This window comes from Syzygium oleosum, unplaced genomic scaffold (assembly GCF_021117445.2).
Source record: "Syzygium oleosum isolate NSW1041296 unplaced genomic scaffold, Sole_v2.1 Sole_v2.01, whole genome shotgun sequence".
NCBI lineage: Eukaryota > Viridiplantae > Streptophyta > Magnoliopsida > Myrtales > Myrtaceae > Syzygium > Syzygium oleosum.
In genome coordinates, this window is record NW_026607485.1 from 20,486,242 (window position 1) to 20,510,383 (window position 24,142).

Genomic DNA, 24,142 nt, shown 5'->3' on the forward strand with positions numbered 1-24,142 from the left:
GCCTTACTCCACCATGAAAACTTGACGGAGTTGTCCTATAGTACTCGGATGATCATTTCTAAGTTATAGCCCGCAATATTTTTAGCCAAAAAAAGAAAAAAAAAAGGCTGCAATACAATACAATTATTCCAACCATGTTTTTTGGTGCAAGACATTTATCATTTTTGCCCCTCAATTGGCTCGAAAAAAATTGATCTCGCCTTTCGAATTTTGACTTTTGGTGACATTCTCACGAAAAGATTAAAGTAAATCATCGAAATGAAAACTACATATCCATGGTAGGAATTCACACCTTGTTATATGAGAATTGCCATACGTATGGCGTGATGTGGCGGATTTCGCCAATTTCGGCATAGGCCATTAAGATTTAGGGTGAGTTGTAATGTTTATGCAAGAACTTAGGTCTAATTCATAAATTCAAGAAAAAAACATATAAAAATAGAGATAAATAAAAGGGATAATTACACAAAATATCTCCCGAACTTTCGGTCAATATGCAATGTAATCCCCGGACTTTCAATTTGTTCAGCGTAGTTCCTGAACTTTAGCCTAAACGTACAATGTATTCTATGAACTTTTAATTCGTTCAATGTGGTCTTTAACCTTTTAGTAAATATTCAATCCGCTCATTGAATTTTAACAATCTTGTCCTCGGATTATCTAATCCTTGAAAAATCAAAAGTTCATCGAGAAAAAGTTTAGCAATCATTTGCTGCCATTTCTTCCTAAATAAAAAAAGCGAATTCAATTCCTTACCCAGAAAGGCAGATTTCAAACGGCCGGTACAGTTACCAAACTTAACCACCGGTTGATGTCGTCGCGTGGTATACCGTACCGTATACTCATCGTATGATTACAATCAATGCCCCCACAAAAAAAGGAAAAAAAAATCGAAAAGAAAGCAAAAAAAAAAAAACCCGAAAAAAAAAAGAAAAGAAAAAAGAAAGGAAGAACAAGAAGAGGGAGATCTGCAATTGCAACTCTCGAATTTCGCAATTCCTCCCTCCTCCGACGACGGCGATTCTCTCCCCACCAGATCGGAAGCCACTTCTTCCCCTGAATTCTAGGCTTCTCCTTCTTCTTCTTCTTCTTCTTCTTCCAATTTCTCTCGTTCGATCCGATTTCGAATTGTTCATCGTCTTCCGGTAATCTCAGAGATTCCGCCGTTTCTGGTGCATGCCCCGTTCGGGTCCCGTCGATCTCGGCTTCGTCGCGATTGGTTGGCGGGCGCGGTTGCCGGAGCCGCTGAGGAGCGGTTTTTGCGGAGCTTTCGGTTCGGTGAGGCTGCGGCGGTGCTGGGGGCGGCGGTCTGAGGGGGGAATGGGGATTGGGGGGTTGGTGGTTTTGAATGTGCCTCGTTAGGGTTCGCGGATTCGTCGGTTTCGGATGGCCTCTGCCCAGGTACTGCCGAGCTCGCGGAAGCAGGAGCATCTGGAAGCTGGCAAGCGCCGGGTAAATTTTTTGGGGACGCGGATTTCTTCGGGAATTTCCGATCTTTTTGTTCCGATTTTTGGGGTTGCTGTGCCTTTCTTGAACGTTTGCATCTCTGTGATTGCGCGAGGATGCGGTGATTTTTCGATCTTGTTTCGCAAAGTGTGGCTGTTTGAATCATTGATCCGTGCCTTGCCGATTTGGCTGATTAGACTTTAGAGTGAGAGAGTGTTGTTCCTGCTGAATTCTTTGACCCGAAGGATTTTTTGAAGCCATTCTGCAGCAAAGAGGGAAAAAAATGGTTTCTTCATGCATCCCTTTTGCCTTCTTCCTTCATATGTTTTGCTGGGCAACTTAATGATAGCTGATTTTGCAGCCTCGTTTGTTTATAGTAAACGCTTTCACTTGTTTGACTTGACTGGAATTTATGTATTCCCCCACAAGAGGCATTTTTGGATGTTCTGACTTTTTAGCAACCTAGGGTAGGAAAAAGAGGTTTCATAAGGGTGGTCTTACCAAGAGAATTCTTTTCTTTTTTTCGGGATGATAAACAAGATCCCGGAAAGAAGTTTTTCTCTCTGAGGTTTTTTGTAGACGTCACGGACTTTCTGGAACATCTCTCGGTACTAAATGACATGTTTTGAACTTATTGCACTTACTGTGTTTTAATTTCAAGCATGAATGTTTTTTAATGTGAACTTAACTTTCTCAGCTAGAAGAATTCCGCAAGAAAAAGGCTGCAGATCGAGCGAAAAAGGCCGCTAGTAACCAAATTAATGCTTCTGATGGTGGCCCTAATGAGAAAAAATCACTAGATGCTGAAGTTGTGCGACTTGCAGATTCTGACGCTGTCAGATCGTCTAATATACCTGGTGGAGTCGATAATCAACCTTTTGCTGCAGAGAATAACGATGATGTAAAACCATTTCAGTTTTCCCAGAGAAGCAGGGAAAGTTCTGTCAGCGACGTTCATTCCTTACCGGAGTTTTCGGTGGGTGTAAATGATGCATTCTCTAACTATCCAGCACAAACAATGGGAGAATACCAAGAACGTGAGGGCTATGGAGGCTTGGCGTCTAATGGACCGATTGGCTATAACTACGGCCAAGAGAATAATCACATGAAAAGTGATTATGGAATGTATGCTGCAACTTCTGGGTTTACATCTGACCAGTCTGATGCTTTATTCACACAAGCCAGTCAGGAGATTGGTCGCAGTTCTGGCCGCTCTAGTTTCCATGGGAAGGAAGAATCCCTGATGAAAGAAAATAGTGGGAGCTCAAATGAATTTTTATTTGCAAATCCTGGTTCTTCTGTTGTAGCAAATAGCTCTCCCCAGAATTCAGGCAGCTTTGTTTCACCAAATAATCCCAGTAATGCCAACATATTGCCTGCTGCACACACAAGTTCAATATACAATGAAGGTATTCTCTTTCTGTTGTTTTATATTTGAATGTTACTGATAGGCACTTTGAATTGTCATGCATACATCACGAGAAAAAAATCCGACACTGTTTTGTACTTTCGTCTCACAGACTCTGTGCAACCAGCTACCAACACGAAATGGTCTCCTGCTGGGAGTGGGTTGAGAGTGTTTGATACGGCACGCTTCACTGGTTCTAAGGCATCTGATTTTCAAGAAAGGAAACTTGGTAGCATCTTCAACGAGTTGCCTAGTACACAAAGTGCAACTTCTCAGATATCTGGCCATTCTTCATCTGATTTCAATTCGGATTTAAATAGTTCCTCAAACACTTTTTCTCTATATTCGACAGTTAGTGAATCACATCCACAAAGATCGCGCCCGTCCTTTCTTGATTCTCTTAATGTAACTAGATCTTCACCATCACTTCCTTCCAAAAGCGTTGAACCGGAGGAGCCTGTCATGAGAAATAGCTTAAATTTTGGCAGTATTGATGCTGGAAATTCAAACCCTTTCCGTCATACAAATGATGGGAATGTAGGGCCTTTCTCCAAACCGAGAACATCGCCTGGACCTGATGTACCGATGCATTCCATTAGTTCTTCACCTTTTGCATTTAATTTAGAAAGCCGTACTGGTGAGCAAAGCATCGAGAGCAAGCCCGAGTTTTATACCTCTAAACAGAATGAAGATTTTGCTGCATTGGAACAGGTAATGTTTTAGATTGCTCAAATTTGTTGGATTCCATGATTCAGTTCCCATCTGAGGTGCGGAAATGTGAACAACCAAACTGATTGTAGCTAAGTTTTGATCACTTGTTTGACAACATTTTGGCGATCAGGCATCCCAAATTGATATGAATCAATGTCTAAACTCTCGTGGTCCTTAGGTTTAATGTACTCTAATGGTTTATGTTTGGTTTTCTCTTTTTTGTTACAAAAAGAAAGTTTCCTTGTGTTATGTTCTCAATTCTAGAAAAAAAGGCATTTAGCAGTTGTTTCAAAGAAGATGATGACTTGTCCTTGTCCCAATAACTAATAGATGTTGACAAAGCATGTTTTGGTTTCCCATTTCTTGTCTATTTTTAATATTTTATGTGCCACGAATTAAGAAAATTGTTTGATAGATAAATCCTCTCCAAGGCGTGTCAGTATCTTAAGAAGTACAATTCACCTCTATTATTTGTCCTATTCGGTTTCACTATTTGCTTGTTGCTGACCATATGTTGAATATAATTCATATTGCGGTGTGTATTTTTCAGCAGACTATCTGTGAATTTTTCATACCAGTGCTAGTTTACTGTTAAAATTTTACTTATGCGTCTCTAGTTAGGAATAATGAGAATCTATTGCTGGAGGTGTAATATGTATGTTTATAGATGATGTATAACTTCAAATGTTAAAACCATAGAACATAGTTTTAACAGAACTCCCTTGATCATCAGCCATTTGATCGTCCAATATCATTCCCCATCTTATTATGCTGTGTGTTTGCTTTTTCACATGGGTTTGTGTCACCCGGAAATGATTATCGAAACACTTACTAAATACTTAATTTCAATCTAATTTAAGTTATGATCACTTCTTTATAGGATTATAATTCACAAGTCTAAATAAATTTAAGGGTAGGAGCTTAATGCGATGAAGCATGGTAAACCCCCCCTCTATTTTATATATTATCCTGGGGAGAGAGAAGGGGCGGGGGGCGGGGGGGTTGGATGGAGAAACTACTAGGATGCTACTAGAGAGAGGGTGAAAAGGGATAAAAGGTCATTAAAATATTGGTCCAGCTCTAGCATAAGGTAGATACTTGTGTCAAGACTAAAATCATTGCATTGGCATATTATGTCCTATAAGAGCCGTGAGTTTTAAACTGAACTTAGTCTTAAATTGAACTCCCTTGATCATCTGGCATATGCACACCTTATAATCTGGTGTTTTGTATATGTTCTGTAAGAGAGATCTGGGGAATTACTTCACAGTATTGCCACATTTCTTTTGTATGTACTTTTGTCTTACATCTTTGTAAGGTTTTATTGATATGAATCATCTTGAGCCTTGGACTAGTTGCAATTTTTGCAAGATGATGGATGGTTTTAGGTTGTGAAGATAGTATGAATCTGGTGATGTAGTGACTGCTGCTTCGGGTTACTTGACTTTGTGTCAGGTGGCTTGTTGCTTGTTTTATTTATTATCTAATTTTCTGGTACTTTGTTGTTTATCAATGTTTATTTATCTTCCTGTACCTTTGTCTTCCTATTTACTCACATAATTCAGAACAGGTGTCAATATCATTTCTTTCTGCATTTTTTAATGTGTTTTTGGTATCACATACTGGGTCACTTCATGTTGACAAACTTCAGCAAAAAACAAAAAATGGCATGAACCTGGACTAAGATATTGCTTGTGAGAACTTGACAATATGTTAACGGTTAACCTGTCAAGTTGCATGCCTAGACTTTTTAAGGTGGCATTTCTCTTGACTAGGTTATGTTTTCATTATTTCTGCCTATAAAAAATTTAGAAAGAAGAATTGAAAGAATGTGTCAAAATTTCTTAATTTATATAGTTGAGGATATCTGCTTTTGAATAGAGTGAAGGAAGGATAGAGTTTTCAGACGTCAGGCTTTTGCATGAAGAAGCAAAACCATGGAATGTAACAAGTGATTGGAAAAGTTCATTTTTTCTTTTGTTAGGATAAATACTTATTTGAATTTAATTAATGTGATACCTTTTACCTATTCAATGCAGCATATTGAAGATTTGACACAAGAAAAATTTTCCTTGCAACGAGCTCTCGAGGCTTCAAGGGCTTTGGCGGAGTCCTTAGCAGCCGACAATTCTTCTTTGACAGACAGTTACAACCAACAGGTTCTGTTAAACAGCAGTGATAAATATATCAATTCTTACCACTTTGATGCTTATGTGTCTTCTTGTTTGGTTATTTCTTGGTAGTTTACTATTTTCTGCAATATTTATTTTTTTCTGATGTTGATAGTTGGCCTATGGAATGTTAGGATTTTATTGCAACGGGAAGAGACAAGTGTTAAAGATGTATTAAGTAATCTCATTTTATTTTCCTTTGGTCTCTTTAAGTGTGAAAGGAAGAGAAAAAAGGAAAGCGAGGGGGGGGGGGGGGGGGTGATAGAATTAGTTACGACTTAAAGATCTATCTCTTGGATTTGCTAAAGTTTAGGATCTCGACGATGCTCTTTGCTTACACCATGCCAAATAGGTGTAGGATAAAATAATGAAGATACATTTTTACATTCATGGACATCTTGGTTTGCTACACGAATGATGTATATGTGAAAAAATCAACTGATATGAAAATGAAGATTAGCTTGGTGACAAAGGCACTTGGCCTTTCTGGCGAATGGAAAATAACAAATTTAAATCGCAAGCCCTTTGCTTCTTTATAGTTGCTTAGTACATTTCCTAATTTGTGTGGGAAAGTAGAGTTAAACATGTACTGATTTGTACCTTACCAAAAAAACATGTACTGATTTGTTAGGGTATTAAGCTGAGAGTTCTTATTAAATGCTTGGTTGTATAATTGTGATGACTGCTTAATTGAGTGCTAATTGTCTGGTGCTCTACTAGCTAATCTACAAGGTGTCACATTCGAGGAACTGTTTCATTTTTCTCCTTCTTAAAACATGATGCTTGATGTTTTAAATTATGGTGAGTTTGATTTATTTGTTATTTTGTGTTCTTTCTTGTATTGCAGAGAAGTGTTGTCAACCAACTAAAAGCTGATATGGAACAGTTACAGGAGGAGATTAATGCACGACTGGTAGGGACCCGTATTTTTGTCATTTGTTTGCTGTTACAAAAAATCTGTCATTAGTATTTCTTTTGCGTAATTTAAGTTTCTGTAAAGTTATGTACTTCTACACTTACACAATGCCATGATTCAAAAGTTTGCTGGTTGTTTGACTTTTATCATGCATTAATTGCATGTACATGTGATGCCTGATGTTGATTTGATTTCATCCATAACGTAGATAGGAATGCTGTTGAAGGCGATTTGGTTTGATGTGTTACCTTGATAGGAGATGACGAATCTCATTGATTCAGTATAGGCCCACAGTGAGCTAATAGAAAAACTGAGAAGAGCATAAAAGAAATGGATATCGGCGTCATTTCTAATCCATGAAACAGTTTGTAAGGATTCACATGAACAGCACTTCTCTGTAACTTAATCATGCAAAGGAGGCTATCTCTCTATCTCAATACATCAACTCCTGTCGCATAACTTGTCAGACATGTATAATCTATGTTTCTAAAAAATTCTTGTGGATATGTATATGCATGTGATTTAAAATGCCAGCGATCTTGCAAGTCAACCTTAAAAACATGCACTTGCGAGTGTTGCTGACATCCTGCAGTTTTTTTTGGTGAAGGTATCTTGAGCCAGAGTGAGCTATAACTGGACTTTTGATAACTTGTTGGGTCAAATATGGACTTTAGGACGAGATACATGCCTCCAACAGGATTTTCTTTGACTGTAGGGTTTGTCAATGGTAATCAAGAGTGGTGACAAAAACCTATGTGTTGCAGATATGGTGCAACATGCAATTATGTATATACCCGACTTACATTTCACTTTAGAAATGGTTCAGCTAATGACCTGTTATTTCAGCGAGGAAGTCCTCAGTGAAGTAACTATTTATCATTGTCCTCAGTTACATTTCTGAATGGTTTACTGATGATAGTCATATCAAGTGAACATTGTGGTTTTGACTGTTATATTGTTTGAGATAAGTATTTTTACATTGGCAAGGGAAAGTTCACTGTAGAGCACCAAAGGGGTGATACTCATATAATTAAAAAAGGAGCTCAAAGAAGAGCTCATTTACCAAAGAAAGCATTTACAACTCTTCCACTAACCAAAGGTGTTAGATTTTGAACTAGTCAAAATAAATAACAATAAATTTAAGACTCCTTTTCCCTGAATGCATATATTCTCATCTCAGCACGTTGGATTACTTTTTGAAGGACCGGTAAAGAGTACTATTACTGGCATATAACTCGTAGACTCTTAGAAATTCCATGACTCTGAACTCATTTTTTTTTTTTCTTGCTGTGTTTATTTACTCACTTACTGTTTTTATATGGTTGCCCAACTATCTGTAGTCCAGGCAGTTTCGTTGCATAATTCTCTGCTAATATTTCCAATGTTATGGCTGATTCACGAGCAACTTCTCTTCATGCATTTGCTAGGTGGAGCTTGAGGCTATCAAACATGAATATACCAATGCACAATTAGAATGTAATGCAGCTGATGAACGGGCCAAACTATTGGCTTCCGAAGTTATTGGCTTAGAAGAGAAGGTAAGATGCTTGCAGTGGAAGCAAATTTCCTCCCAATCGTTATTTGGTTACAGAAGTGTCTAGTATGAGCTTAATTATTTTTTTACCTTCGATAAGATAAGCCACGAGACATTTGGAGGATTTATATTTTACTTAAAGCATGTATCCGAAAGGAAGTGTAAAATATAGCAGTTGAGAAGAGTGGTTTTCTTTTCACTAGTAGACCTATTTTTTTCCTAATCTTTTATGATATATCTTCGTCATTGTTTAGGGTTTGCAAAGTTGCCTTCATTTTTTTGCCCAAAAAAATGAACCCCATTTTGTCTGGTGATTTGGGTGTACTTGCTGTCAGGACCTTATAGTGATTTTGCTTGCTACATTAATATTTCAGGTAATTCAGGCGTACTTAGCAAATTTTGATCTAAGTGGGCCATCTTTTTTCCCCCCTCTGAATCGATGAAAATTTTAATGTGTTGTGTCGGTATTTGTGTTAATGATATGATACATAGTTGATAATTAGATTGAATTGCATTTTCTTATCATGTGAATGACAGTTTCTTGTCGAATGTACATGCCTTTCCGTATGTTTGGTTACCCCTCAATGAATATATTTCTTAATTGATTGTAGGCTCTCAGGTTGAGGTCCAGTGAGTTAAAGCTGGAAAGGCAATTGGAAAATTTACAAGCAGAAATTTCTACCTACAAGTATGCATCACTTTCATGCACACAACGGCAATTTTTTTTATTACATCTGCATGCTTGAATTGCTGATTTGTCCTGCGAGAATTTTTTTTTTAAGCTTTTCCTCATTCTAAGAAGTGTACTTTAAAAATGTCTGCAATTGTTGCCGGACGAGGTGAACATTTTTCTATCAAGTCTTATGCGCGTAACTCTGGCTATCATTTAAAATGTTTATGAGCTATCAAATTGACATTTCCAGTGCATGTTCTGAGAGAGGGAGGGAGGGAGGGAGGGAGGGAGGGAGAGCAGGAGAGAGAGATAATTTGAAGCTATTCATGGGGTTAGCTAACTGCCAGCTTCTTTTTAAGTCAACCATGGGGATGTCCTGCAAAGGATGGTGGTCCATAAGCTGATTAGTGAATACTTTATGATTGCATTTTCATTGATGGTGGAGTTCTCTCTAATTCTGTAATATAGTTCTCTCTGTTGGCTGCAATTCCATCATTTGAGTCACTCAAAAATAACCTGATGATTTAATTGATGACCGCAGTGTTGTACTGTTTTGCTAATTTCTTATCTTCGGGTTATGGTGTATGGTTTAAAAATAACACAGAAAAACTGACTTATCACGAGATTTTTAGGATATATTTCATTTGAAGAAAGCTTAGTTATGCTAGAGGGGTCATGGTGTTGAGATATTCTTGTAGGAGTTGTCAAGTTGTCAAGGCAGAATGGGTTTTGTAAAATTTTCTGAGAGGTCACGGTTAAATTGTTATTAAATTTTAAGCTAATATATGAAGGCGTATTAAATATTTAAATGTTGCAATACTCCCCTTCAGGCATAGGTTTGGACTAAGATTGAAGTGTGTGAAATAACTATAGAGAGGAAAATAAGGGGCTTCAAAAGTTGTGAACGCATGACCTCTTGCTTTGTGCTATTTTAAATTTTGCGGGGCTTTCAACTGTTCTGAAAGCTTAAATTGTTATACGAAGACGTTTAAAATTTAAATGTTGTAGTGTGCGTCTTTCTGAAAAGAATGCCAATTCTAATGGTCATAATTGCTGATTATGCAATCAAATATCAGCAGGAAGACTCATGGTTGGACCAACTTGATGAGAGCTCTGTGCATAGCAATTATTAGTTCTCCTGTGAGAAACAGGAGATGCTCGAAAATGTTTTATCTCTTTCTTGGGTTGATTTGAGGGAAGATATATGCTATTTATTGGAGTTGATATCTGCATGCATTATCTTAATAATGATTGATTATTTTGACTGTAGCTGTTATTAATGCGATGCAGAAAGAAAGTATCTAGCCTAGAAAAAGATCGTCAGGACCTCCAGTCCACCGTTAGTGCTCTTCAAGAAGGTATGTGTTGACTATGTGTCAGTCTATTTGATGTGTTTATGTAATAATATTAGTTTTTTATTTATATTAGCATCCTAACATCCTCTATCAAGAAGACAATTGATCAAAAAAAAAAAAATATCGGGGGATTCAAGATGGATATACTCCCTTTGGTCAAGTCAACCTCATCAACAACAATTTACAGCTTCAAATAAGAAAACGTATTATTTTCAGTTAGAATAATTACTATGCCTAAACTTCCTTTAGAACCTAAATGGAAATATATCTTTTCTTCCAATATATAATTTTTGAATACAATTTTGCTTTCATGCTGGATTCTGTTGTTCTTATTCCTGATGGTATATGAAAGATGAATCTTCCACTTACTTGGGAAAGCGATTTACAGGTACATGACGAAATTTTGGAACTCACGCTGGACCGTAATAGTGGCCCACTTATAAGTAAACCAGAAGCTTGTGTAATGAGTAAAAACGCATTAAAAGGAAGACTAATCAATGTTGGTACTTATAGGAATAAGAAGTTTTATCGTGGCATGGGGGTGATGTGGGTACATTTCTAAATTTTTAGTTGTTAAAAGGTACCCTAAAGGTTAAGCCAATAAGTTCAGTGAGGCTACATGAATATAACACGCATTGAAATCTCATAGACAAACGGTATGCACACGTCTTCTCACGTCTAAACCAGAATAAGAACAACACATGGAAGAGGCCAAGGGGATCCTCGAACGTGAAATAAATCTAGAGCAAAAAGCCTGAAGCTCATTGTGCTTGATTTTTAGGCGGTGGTTTTTTCTCCAAGTAGTTCCTAATTTCCTGCGTTTATTATAATGTAGGCAACGTAAAAGAGTTCTAATGGATCTAACAGTTGTACCTGATCTGCCTGTTAATTGTGCATTCGTCATCTTTCTGCTAATATCCATTATGTTTGGTACAGAAAAGAAGCTTTTGCAGTCAAAGTTACGGAAAGCTGCAGCTGGTAGGGTTTCTGGTGATTTAAGCAAGAGCGTTGCCAGTAGAAAAGATATATCCACCTCAACCGATGACCTTGGTGAGGGTGGTCCTCTGATTTCTTATGCTACTATTAAATGTCCATATATAACTATTTCTTTCCGGGGGAGGAGAGACAACTGATTTTCTATGTCTGGTACGCTCGCGAGCGAGAGAGTTGAGTTGTCCACTTTGACTATGCATTCTGGCCCCTCTCCCACGTTGGTTTCATCATGAAAAGGTTGTCGATGTACATGGAATCAAATAATTTCGAATTGCTCTATGTAGAGTTTAGCCTTAAATATTACTGAATTCGTCCACATTCTATTGAATTTGTTGTAAATGCAGATGTTATCTCAGAAAGTCCCATCCAGCATACAGAACATGACAGGTCTCTCTCTGGCTTTGATACATCTAGTTCCCTGTTGTCTGAAGATGTTCAGTTAAATATCGAAGCTTCGTCTGTATATATACCTGCTGATCAGATGAGAATGATCGTAAACATCAATACAGTAATATCAGAGGTATAAACTTCTCAAGTCCTTATTGTCAACTTCCAGGTTTCTTGCCCTTGACTTAGTCTTTTGTTCAGGATTTTCACTTACACCTCTTGGCTCTCGTGAGTTGTTGGTATCTGGTAACTGTGGGTTATTAATGTGATATTGCTCTTTGCAGTTAGCATTAGAGAAAGAAGAGTTACTGAAGGCATTGGCGTCTGAAACATCTGAAAATACCAAACTTAAGGTAGTTTTGTCTGACTTGTATCATCTGTAATCCCACTTCAGTTTGTCTTGATAACAATCTTACTGCAGAGTTTCCAGGTTCTCCTGGGTCAGCAGTCGCTCATTCTCTTCCTCTACTTGGAAGGCTTAGTGCCCATGTGAAGGAATGCACTAGTTCTGTCAATAAGACTTCACTTGTTATTTGATATAGTTTTTAAAGGTTTGACCTCGAATAGATATCCATTGATGGACTCTGTGTCTTTGTTTGTTCAACCTAATAATGAAGTTTTGCAACTTCAGAATCTAGTATGTTGAGAATTTAGATGGTGCATGCGTAATTACATGCCCTATTATGCTGCATCTTTCTGTTACAAAGTCGTGCTCACAATCATTAGTTTTTTTTTTATGACATGGCACTTCATCTTTTTCAACCAGATGAGTTGAACTTTTTTCCTCATGGAATATGATGTCTCATGTGTCCCCCATATTGAAAATTAAATTCTAATTCTTTTTTTTTTTATCTTGTGTGACTGAAGGCCTTGAATGAAGAGTTATCTCGCAAACTCGAAATCCAGACTCAGAGATTAGAACTTTTGACTGCTCAGAGCATGGTCCATGACAACCTGCCATCAACCAAACTACCTGATTTTCACAATATGCAAGAGAATACTGCATATGCAGATGAGGGCGATGAGGTACTCCGTGTGTGTGCGTGCGTGCGTGTGTGCGCGTGCGTGCCTGCGTGCGTGCCTGCGTGTGTGCATGTGCATGTGTGCGTGCGTGCGTGCGTGCGTGTGAAGCGTGCACACGTGGGTGTGGGTGTGAAGCGTGTGCACGTGGGTGTGGGTGCAGGGTTGGTATACCTGTTTTTGTGTGCATTTCTGTGAGCATGTGTGCCCATGCTGATATGGACACCTTTGTGGGTCGTCACTTGTAATTATTGGCACTAAAATAAGAGAAATTCCAAATGATATCCTGCCTATTCAAGATAAACATCCCGTTTGCCTTTGACATCCTCATCTAATTTCCTTCTGGTCTTGTCCAGGTTAATAAAAATTGTCACTTTCTAGCAAGTTGGTTTTTAGTCTTCAAAATTTGATTTTTGATGTATTCCTCTTTCGGAGATTTTTATTTAGATTATAATGTTATTCAATTGGTTATACTTAAAAAAACAATTCCTGTTTTGTATAATCTGAACTATAAGTCTTCATTCCTTCTTATGTGTCTTCTAATATTTCCTTCGGTTCTAGGACTATTAGGTTCACCGAATATTTCTATGTCTAGCCTCTTCAAATAATTTAATTGGACTTTCCTTGCAAGTTAAGTGCTTGAAACTCTCTCTTAAGGGTTCTAAACTTTTGACATGAGAAATGGAGTGCTGTGGGAAGTAGGTGGATAGACTTTTTCTGCACTAAAAACAGAGAGAGAGAGAGAGAGAGAGAGAGAGAGACGAAAGAAGGTGGATAGGTTTTAGTATTTATTCTCAGGATTTAGAACGATTGCGAGATATCTGCTGAGCTAACCTCTATTTTGCTTTCTAGGTGGTCGAGAGGGTGTTGGGATGGATAATGAAGCTTTTCCCTGGGGGGCCTTCAAGAAGAAGAACCAGCAAGCTCCTTTGATAACTGGATGCGAGGATCCCTTTGATGACGAAACTGTAGGAACCCGAGCAGCGTCTCTCTTTTGGCAATTCATCGCAGGCCGTTTTCTGTATATCCGAGTCGTTAATACAATCCATTCTTTATGGTGAGCAAAAGGCCTTCCAAATAGCTAGGCCAATTCGGTTTTCATTTAATTTGTTTTTTCTTTTGGGCATAGGTCAAGAGAGAAATTCTTTCTTTGTGCTCTGTTGGGATATCAAAATTTTGGTGGGAGAAAGCATTGGGCATGGAAACATTGAATGGGGATATAGAGTCAAAACTGGGAATAATGTATCAATTCTGTTGTCTTATAATAGTCTGCAGCCCATTTTTGCGACATGTGGGTTGTATAGCTTTGGGGTCAAAATTTCAGGAAATGAGATATGAAGTTTGCCGGAGATCTGCAGATATCTCTCTTTTATTGTACTTTTCTTGTTATGTCTTGCAAGAGCAATCGCCGGTGCATGATCGATCCTTTACCGTTTATCAACTTAGTTAAAGAGAAACCTGCATAGTTTCCAGGTTTTTCCACGAGGAAATTTGACACATTATCCTGCAAAAATCATTTTGCTCGCTGCATTTGGTCTGATATATGATAAAACAGTAATAGAAATATGCGGGGATTTTTTATATCATATATCTTGTTTGGTAGGTGATTTAGACATGACCAATATTAGGGTTGAATAAACAGTAAAATGTTTGGAACGTAAGGGAGAAAAACCTTCTGTTTACGGTGGACCCAAATAACCGACTGCCCGTGGGGGTTGCATTTCCGACGGCAACCTCTATGCTTGGCGACCACCGCGACGGGAGTTGACCTAACCATGGTGGTCATTGCTGGCTGGTTGCCGGAGCACGATGACGATGGTCTGACGTTGAGAAAGGGAAACTCTTTGGCGAGAACCGTCTCATGGTCGCCTGAAAAATGTGATCATTGAGCAGTGCTCGATTGCACGTGGTTGGACATGCTAAGATCTACCCGATAATTGCGTGCGATTGAGAGAGGGAACTCTTTAAGCAACCACCACGCCATGGTCGCCTGAGGTTGGTGTCTAGGGCGAAGGTGGTCGACGGCAGCGCCGTGGCAGCGTAGTTGAGTAGGGGAGTAGAAACGAATGACCCGTATATTGCGTAGGGGTGAGCGGTTCCCGGTCCGGTCCGGTCCCACCCAAGAACCGGGAACCGGACCGGTAGGACCGGTTCCCATTTTCTAGGACCGAGGACTGGACCATTGGTCCGGTCCGGTTCCAATGGAACCGACCACGTACTTTTAAATTAGGTTTTCTATTTTAAATAAATAAATATATTTATTTTTCTATTTTTAAATGGAACCAATCACGTTCCAATGGAACCAATTCCATTTTCCAATGGAACCAATGGAACCAATCCTTAAAAAAATTGGTAAAGGCAAGAGGGAATAGATTAAGCTTTCTTTTTTTCTTCAAAAAATTTAAAAAGTAAATATATATATTTATCGGTCCGGTCCGGTTTCCACCCTAGAACCGAGAACTGGACCGCCCAGAAACCGGTTCCACTTTTAGGAACCGGGAACCAGATCGATACTCTCGAGAACCGGACCAAACCGGCCAGTCCGGTCCGGTCCCGGTTCGGGCGGTCCATCATGCTCACCCCTAATATTATTGCGTCCTCTTACATGGAAAATCGGAATCTAGTACATAAGATACAGAAAGTATCAATGTTAATAACATCATAAGTCACTCTGGCTTTGGATAATTTATTATAATTTGGTTTGGAAGTAGAAGAGAGATTTAAATTTTGTTTCGCGGAAAATAAATGATATAAAAATATTTACTAAAAATAATAAATTATATCATTTATGATTAAACGAAGAATAATTTTATCGTTTGCAAAAGTATTTAGATATAAATTATTGTCAATAATTTAAAAAAATATTTTATTAAATCATTTTCTTCTTGAAATAAATGGATCCTTAACGTAGATTTGTGTCAATTGCATCGACGCTAAAATATCATCCCATTTATTTTACTTTAGGAAAATGACACAAATGATAATTGAATTTTGGTTAAATATGCATTGTGATCCATAAACTTTAAATTTTTTCAATGTGGTCTTTGAACTTTAACTCAAAGTATAATGTAGTCCTTGAACTTTCAATTTGTTCGATGTGGTCATTAAAATTTTGATGCATGTTCCATATAGTATCTGAACTATATAACATGAACTCGAATCAATGAAAAAATAACATCGAGCATTTTCAAATAGTCCAGAAACTAAATTGAATATATACCAAAAGTTTAGAGATCGTATTGAACAAATTAAAAGTTCAAAGACGACATTGCACATTAGATCAAAATTCATGAACTATTTATTAGGGATGATCGGTTCCCGGTCCAGTCCGATTCCCGAGCGATCCGGTGAAATCGGTCCAGTAAGATCAAGCGTCGACAACCAGGATCAAGGTAAATACGATGACGGGTTTTACCTCAGATAATGACGAGAGCACATGAACTTTGGATCCGCCTGCATTTCCATTCTCCGAAGCATCTGCACCCAAAAAGAAAAAGAGAATAAAAGTTCAAAACTTTACCCATATACACGCCTGGCATCGCATTTGCCGTGCATTTTATAAATAAAAAAATTTAAAAAAGGGGAGATTTTGGATTATGAGGTTTATATTTATAAATAAAATAAAATAAAAACAACAAACCGATCCGGTCTCCCTCGAAATCGGAAACCGGACCGACGCTTCAGGAAAACCGGCCCGATCCGGTCCGGACAGTTCCCGATTCCATCGGTCCGTCTTGTGCCACGTGTCACTATCCGTTTTGCTCTTACCCCGCTCAAAAAGGCTAACCGTACCGTCATGCAGAGGAAAATATCTTATGCTCGTGGCTCTCGCGCGCGCTCTCTCTCTCTCTCTCTCTCTCTCTCGTCGAGCTTCTCCGGAGCGACTGCTTTGCTCGAACGGCGACGACGGCGACGGCGACGGCGACGGCGACGGCGACGGCGACGGCGACGGCGATGTCTCCTGCGATCGCCGCTCTCTCCTGGCTCTCCCCTTCTCTCTCCGTTCGCTCCTCCTCCTCCTCCTCCTCCAAAGGTACTTACTTCCTTCCAAGCTTCCCAAACTTTCTCTTCTCTCCGAACGATGCGCGGGGGAGACGTCGGTCATTCTCGGTTCCCTCTTCCAGAGACGAGGTCCGGCTCGGCGCCGGTGAAGCTGAGATCCGACTGGCGGGAGCGGTCCAGGCCCATCCCTCCGGGAGGCACTTATCCCGCCAAAGACCATTGCAGGTGAACCCGAGCTCGATGCGCTCTTTTCTTTGGCTCGGTTTCGAATGCGAGGAACGATTTCGATGAGCTCGCGTTCTTCGGGTTTTGATTTTTTGTGTTTTTTTTTTTATGGTTTCGACCAGCCGGTGCGGGTTGTGCGACACGTACTACATAGCGCACGTGAAGAGCGCCTGCGCCTTCCTCGGAGATGGCATGTCTAAGATCGAGGTAAGTCGTTTTTGGTTGTTTGGATTTTGTCCGAATAGAGAAATGGTGCTGCGCTTTTCAGAATTGTTGGGTCGAGATTAGTGGGCGCTTAATATGCTGTGGAATTTTGATTGATGAGGTCCTTATCCGTTAGGTAGATGGATCCTATACGCCCATCTCCTTTTGTATCTCCTAAAGTGCGGGGCTTGATTATTTTGTGTATCGGATGTAGGAACTCGAGCCTCGTGTCCATGGTAGGGGGAGGAAGACAGATTCCTTGGACGAGACATATCTTGGGGTCTACGATGATCTGTTGTATGCTCGAAAAACTCAGCCAGTGGAAGGTGATTCTCTGTGAACTTCATAACTGATGTCTGTGGTTTTAGTTCCATATGGCATTTTTGGGTCAAGAAGTGGTGAGGCACACTATTGATTCCAAAAGGATACTGGATTTGCTGCTGACTATTTAGCATACTTATTCGTGTCAATGGCAACGATAGAGGTTTAGGCTAATTAGGAATGCTGAAACAGTTGACGAGAGATTGGTTGTCCAAGTCGAATATCTCGCTTACTGTTATAATCCTTGCAACTTGATGATGGGTCTTTGTCATTGCTCCCCATTTTTGGTTTTTGTCTGAAATGCAATTGTCATGTATCTGAGGATTTTGTCGTTAATTTTTGCTTCTGCCGTATTCTTTTGTCACTAACAGTGTCTGAGATGGAGGAATTCAAAGAAGAGGGGGGTTGAGTATGGAAGTGAAGCAGATGGCTTTTCCTTGCTTGGGTAAGCAAGTGAAAGTGGAGTAGACAATTAGGAGGGAGAATAAATCCTTTGGGCCGGTTACTTTATTCTCTCCATAAGTAGAGAAAGTTTAAGCAACTTGACAATTTTTTGACAAATATTTTCCCATGAGGATCTTTGAATTGCCTCTCTTAATTTTTTTTGGCATTTGAACAGCAAGGGTGTGTTTAGGAGATCCTTTGAAAAGCACTTCTTTACTTTCTCTCCAAGTTTTGCTTTCCTACCAAAACGAAAAGAAGAACCAAAAAGAAAATGAAAATTTTTTAATGACTCTGAAGGTCAATTTTAACATGTTTGCAAAGTTCTAGGGGTTGAAGCACAATTTTGAATGCTAGAGGAAAAAGGGTAAGCCTCTATTTGACTGCTAAATGATATTGTGGTAATGCCTCGATTAAACGCCCTGAGATTCAGTTTCACCCTCTTGAGTTTGGGTAATAATAGAATTATTTGTACAAAAAATAAGTTATGGTACTTTATGTCTTGTAGCAACTTCTATTTATTTTCATTCCACCATTAGCAACTCCCATGCCAGCGAAATATCATTTTTTTTCTCTTTTCTCGGTTTTAATCACTCCTTTCATGTAATGGTTTGTGTTTGGAGCTAGGACTTAAGCTGAGACGTAGTCTCCAAGGAACCTAGTCCTGGTTGCCATGACATTTTGTAAACCATATATTGTGATACTTCTTGCCTTGCAAATCTAAATGCCTTATCAGCAATGCAAAACATGGCTGAGTTGGGCATTCTTGCAATCTTTTTGACAAGGGTTACTTAGGATAACAAATGCATCAGCCCTTACTGAATATTAAAAAACTAATCTTTCTGTATATATTTTACTGGGCGGTAGGAGCGCAGTGGACCGGGGTTGTGACAACAATAGCCATGGAAATGCTTAAATCAGGCAGGGTGGAGGCTGTCATTTGTGTGCAGAGGTAACATTTTGTTCCAATCATTGATGGCTATCTATCTGCTTGTTGACCTTCTAAAGCCCATTTTTAACGTGTTTAACACGATTTTTATGTTCTCCCTAATGTCAGTGATCCAGATGACAGGCTTTCTCCAAGGCCTATTTTAGCAAGGTCTGTTTGTCGACTGTTTTTCTGATTCACAATTTATTAGTTGGATTTCCCCTTTCATGTGTTTCTAGATGTCATATGTGCCTTTTCTTTCTGTCCTTACTTTCTTTGTACAGGACGCCTGAAGAAGTTCTAGCTGCCAAAGGTGTTAAGCCAACGTTGTCTCCTAATCTGAATACTCTTGCTCTTGTCGAGGTTAGTATTTTTGCCTTTCGGTGCAAAATAGTTACCGACCATGCACATGCTTTCTGTTTTCCCCCTCTCAATTAACATAGCTGCTGTTCTCAGAGAAGCACATCCTCCTCGTTTTGTTCTGTCCATAATGTCAAGCTTAAAGATACAAGATGCTAATGATGCGCCTCAATGTATTAGACCTGGAGCTTGGTTGTTAAAAATAAGAGTCAGTGGAAATTTTGATGTTGATCGTGCTTTTTGGAAACACTGGCCGGAAGTGACATTTAGTTAACGGTCAATCCGGTGGTTGCACAGTTAAAATGCATTTACCAAGTCCTCCTTAGGATGGTTAGGTTTTCAGTAATAGCGTGGGAAGTGCCTGCATTAAGATTTTAGAGATCGGTGCATATAGGCTGTTATGTGATGGAACTGTCAGAGGCCAATATCTCAACGGCAATGAAATTTGAAGTGCCCGCAAGGCCCATAACAGCTTTCATTGATGTGGCACCGACACTGTAATGGGTCATTTCTGAATGGACAGAGCCCTCTGCTTGTATCTAACATTATGATTTTTCCAATTTCCTAATTTTTAAGATCAAGCTGACATTGTTCATCTTTCTTTTTTTATTTGCAAGAGTCAAGAGATAGCTGAACATTTTAAAACTAAAACTCCAGTAGCAGCGAGCAACCTGCCATTCTGGATCTTCAGTGGTTGAGAATTTCAGCTGAATGTAATGAGATAGTCTCTGTCATGGAATTAGGTCATGATACCACGTGAACGAGACTGAAATAATTTGACATGCCAGCTTTTGATTATGTTCTGAGGAAATACTGTTATAGTCCATGCAAGCAAAAATTAAAGGAAGAGTCTCTTATTGAAGAGCTAATCTTCATTCCTAAATCCTAATGTGATGCTTTCAGTGATGCTGTGACTGTTAGTTCTTTGTGCTGCTGTGAAAAGAAGATTAAAATCTAATCAGTTAGAGATAATTATATGGCAATTTACTGGCTGGTGTATAGGCACTGGTTATCCTTATTTGCATATTACATCTGATTCATTGACTGCTCTGTCTATGAGATTTACATTCCGTTACTGAATGATTGAGTAGATTATCTGAAACATTTTCATTCTATAATACTTTTAACTGACAGAATCACAATTTTATCCATTAAACAGGCCGCTGGTGTGAAGCGTCTCCTTTTTTGTGGTGTGGGTTGTCAAGTGCAAGGTTTGATTTGTATTATTGCTTGATAGTTGCTAGATTCTGTCTTTATTACATTGTAACTTGTATTATTGTAATGCAGATTGATTTCTTAAACTGCAGCCTTAAGATCTGTGGAGCACCACCTAAACTTGGACAAACTGTATGTACTGGGCACAAATTGTGGTAAGAAGTGAAAGCTCTCTTTGTTCTATACTTCTGTCAAGGTTCTACTTTGAAGTTTATTAAAACTGAAATGCTGTGTCAAATTCTTTGAGACATCGCACTATCTTGCAGTGTATGTTACTAATTTGGGTGAAGTAGCCATTCATTTAAATTTTTTTTTTTACTTCTTTTACCTGGTCTCCCGTGATGCCCTTTTTTAAGAGGCTTGCACATATATAAAGTTGTCGTGTTTTATCTCTGCGTGTTATCAAAACATGTTGGAATTTTTCTAGACAATTTGTGGACATATCGATTCTGTTAGCACTAACAGATCTGAATGACAGTGGATAATGGAACTCGAGAAGGTCTAGATAAGTTTTTGAAGGCTGCAAGCAGTGAACCCGAAACAGTGCTTCATTACGAGTTTATGCAAGATTACAAGGTTTGCATGGAACTGTTCCACCTCTTCTAATGCCTTTCCTGTTTGTTTCTGAATGAATTCAACAATCAATTAGTAGCATTGAGGATTTATTTAGGTCTTAACCTCATCAGAATGTACCGTGATAGACATAATCTTGAGATTTCTTGGCTTTATCCATACTTGGCTGCAGGTGTGGGCCTAATGAACTACTCATAGCTTAATGTCCATGACAGCCACTTGCATGCTCTTTTCTTGGTTCCGTTCCTTTAATTGTGTCGCTCAAAGGAACGACAGATTGTATAGCTTGAATACTAGCCTTAAAACAGTTTGTTAAATTATCAGTTCTCGAAAAAGAACTCAAAGTAGTGAGAAAAATTGGCAAGGGTTGCTTTTAGATCTCAAGCCTGGCGCTAGCAACCACATGACATTACTTTGGTTCATAGTTTGTTTATCGCAAATACATGGAATCTCTGTGGCACTGATAGAAAATGCATTTTTCTGAATAAAATGTTTCCTAAAGGTCTGTGGCATACTGTGTGTGAGTGTGATCGATGCAGATGCACTACCAGTTCCACTTCTTGTAAAGCATCTAGGTGTCTGATGATCGGTTATTTTCTGGTAGGTCCATTTGAAGCATCTGGATGGTCATATTGAAGAGGTAGTGTGGTCTGTATGCTTCCAGCTTATACTGGCTTTTATGAATCAAGCTGCTTCATCCTCTCATCAGTGTTTAACGAACAGGTTCCTTATTTTTGCCTACCAGCAAACGACTTGGTTGATGTTATTGCTCCTTCTTGCTATAGGTAATGATTCTGGTGCTTTATTTTCTCGTACTGCACCTTCAAGTGTATTCTAGTCACACTGTGACATGCCACTAAAATTGCTATCCTGTCTAAACTGGGCCAAGTGGCCCTTCAAGAGCAGGACTGCATTCTTTTTTATTTGCTTACAGTTTCTCTATCAATTATTTTTCGGTTGCATGATCGTTTAAATGTGTCGAATGTTGCGATCACTTGTGCTCTTACAATGTGATTTGTGTTCTAACTTTAGATGTTTCTCATGTCTTACAGCTGCTTTGACTATACAAATGCTTTAGCGGTGAGTTTTCCTCCGACTGCTCTTATGCAAGTTTGTTTAGTAGATGCTAATTTTGACTGATTATATTATCATCTGCATTTTCTTTTCGGTGATTTGGATATTCCTTTATGCCCAGTCAAACAACCATCGGGCATGAAGTTCTATCAACATCTCTAAATGGGACCTGTAGTTTTTATCTCATGGAGTCTAGTAGCTAGTAACTTAATATGGTCAAACAAACGATGGCTAACAGTTGTTGTTTAATGAATAGTGGTATGGTGAGGCTTTTTCGTTATACTTCGTGGAAGCCCCTTTGTGCTAGCGATATGGTGTTGGGTGTAATGCATTCTGACTCTTCTTTCTAACTTCCAGGACCTTGTGGTTGGTTACATGGGTGTGCCCAAATACTCTGGAATCAGCATGACGCAGCATCCGCAGTATATCACAGTGAGGTAACTTAAGTTACCTTGGATCATGATCATTCTACAGTGATGTTTTCTCGATGTCTGGCTGACACATGCAGCATGAAAAACATTGCTAAAGAATTGTTATTCGTTATGCTCCCTGGAAAAATTGCAGAAATGAACGTGGAAGGGAAATGCTCGGATTGGTAGAAGATCTTTTAGAGATTACACCTACAACTAGCAGTGTATGCTCTTTGCTCTGTATTCTTTGGGTTTTTCACAAATAGAATAGCAATTTGACTCCAGCAGATACTACTTTAGGGAGTTCGACAACCATTTGTCATGGAGACTGTCAAGGCAGATGACCAAGCAAAGCTGGGTATGTATGCCTCTCTCTCTCTCTCTCTCTCTCTGAAGGAGGATGAGATTTCAATAAAATGAAATGGATATTTCCTTTTCTTTTGGGCACTTTTTAATTTTTTTATGGCAATGCGTGTCAAGTGTCCTTAGTTATTTTTTTGTTGAATACTTTCACTGGCTCGATCAGCAGCTGCACATTAAGAACAATGGAATGTCCAAATCTTTTTGTTTTATTTCTCTGTCAAGGGATCTCTCTGTATCTTCTGGATTTTCAGTCTTAGACAACTAAGTTATATTTTACCTTTCTCAGGGAAAGGGCCTGCTCAACCTGCCCCAAAGTTTGTTGGGAACTTGCTAGCATTCATTCTAAATTTGGTATAGAGAACTCTTCTATTCTTCACTACATAAATAATTAAGCTGAATCTTAGTATGAATCTTATATTTTGCTGCGTTGATCCAGATTGGCCCGAAAGGTTTAGAATTCGCTCGATATTCACTTGATTACCATACGATTCGCAACTACTTATATGTGAATCGCGCCTGGGGAAAGCAAAGGTATGCTTTTCACGCTTGCAGCTAACTTCACTTGATTATAGTTTACCTCGTTTTCTGATTCAGTAGCTTTATGAATGTAGAGCCAGTGCGCATATGCCCTCCTATGCGAAAAAGATTGTGGACATGTACAACCGGAAAGGGGAAATCGATGAGATGCTTAGTCAGAAGTAATCCTCATGAGTAACAGTTATGGAGGCAGATTTGCAATTCATGGCCGTCAAATTTTCTGCATCAAATACATTCTACATTTCAGAGCAAGTCTATTAATGGCGGCGGTTTGGGAGAAAGTACATGTCCTGCACTTTCGAGGAGATGGTTCACTAGATTCCTGTTATCTAAGTACAGAAGGCTTGAGCATTGAAAAGCAAGGTGGTTTGATTTATGAGAAAACGAAAAGTTCTCTCCAATTTACCATTGCATTAATTGTGCTTGCGCTACCGTGCATTGAATAAGCCGCTCTCTAGTTAACGAGGTCTTTGCGCTCATGCCTCTTGAGTTATCAAAAAGAAAACAATTAATTTTACCATTGCGGTTCCTAGATGTAGCATGCGCACTGCGGGATTGTAATAGAGATCCGATTTGATAAGTGGAGATTGGATAAGGAAAATGGCCGCGTGAAGAACGTCTCGACCTCGATTATGAATTCTTGTTGCAAAATCAGGGATATGGTTGTGCATGGAGCAGAGAAGGATCATGAACAACCAACTCTTACAATATAAGTGTGGACTATATATGCGAAAGAACGAGTTGCTAGATGAATGAATCAAAGAGGCATTAATGGTGAGAAGGTTGCGGCATTTAATGATTTATCACGCAGCGATTCTGGGTGTCGTTAAATCACGGGAAAATTTCAACTGTCACACTCAACTTTTGCGCAAACA

At 39.0% G+C, this 24,142-nt stretch overlaps 2 protein-coding genes across 3 annotated transcripts; both read left to right on the top strand.

The window, feature by feature from the left end:
• Positions 1 to 1,003: 1,003 nt before the first annotated feature.
• On the top strand, positions 1,004 to 13,991 carry LOC115688397 (protein BLISTER). 2 transcript variants are annotated; one of them, XR_008817687.1, is made up of 14 exons: positions 1,004 to 1,452; positions 2,144 to 2,855; positions 2,967 to 3,565; positions 5,605 to 5,724; positions 6,584 to 6,649; positions 8,080 to 8,190; positions 8,798 to 8,874; positions 10,150 to 10,217; positions 11,151 to 11,264; positions 11,552 to 11,727; positions 11,879 to 11,947; positions 12,462 to 12,620; positions 13,467 to 13,671; positions 13,744 to 13,991. XR_008817687.1 is itself a non-coding variant. In XM_030614203.2 (13 exons), exons 1-13 carry the CDS (start codon positions 1,387 to 1,389, stop codon positions 13,545 to 13,547), a joined length of 2,418 nt encoding a protein of 805 aa, XP_030470063.1. In that variant the 5' UTR covers positions 1,004 to 1,386; the 3' UTR covers positions 13,548 to 13,991. The 2 variants fall into 2 exon arrangements, 1 of the variants encoding a protein (XP_030470063.1); XM_030614203.2 differs by having other exon boundaries at positions 13,467 to 13,991.
• A 2,669-nt stretch (positions 13,992 to 16,660) lies between these two features.
• On the top strand, positions 16,661 to 23,684 carry LOC115688416 (7-hydroxymethyl chlorophyll a reductase, chloroplastic). Its single transcript, XM_030614228.2, has 18 exons — positions 16,661 to 16,841; positions 16,964 to 17,048; positions 17,260 to 17,371; positions 18,675 to 18,759; positions 18,865 to 18,906; positions 19,020 to 19,098; positions 20,255 to 20,306; positions 20,403 to 20,465; positions 20,789 to 20,886; positions 21,488 to 21,523; positions 21,607 to 21,668; positions 21,936 to 21,963; positions 22,315 to 22,394; positions 22,522 to 22,591; positions 22,668 to 22,725; positions 23,017 to 23,081; positions 23,167 to 23,261; positions 23,342 to 23,684. Exons 1-18 carry the CDS (start codon positions 16,696 to 16,698, stop codon positions 23,430 to 23,432), a joined length of 1,347 nt encoding a protein of 448 aa, XP_030470088.2. The 5' UTR covers positions 16,661 to 16,695; the 3' UTR covers positions 23,433 to 23,684.
• The last annotated feature ends 458 nt before the right edge of the window (positions 23,685 to 24,142 follow it).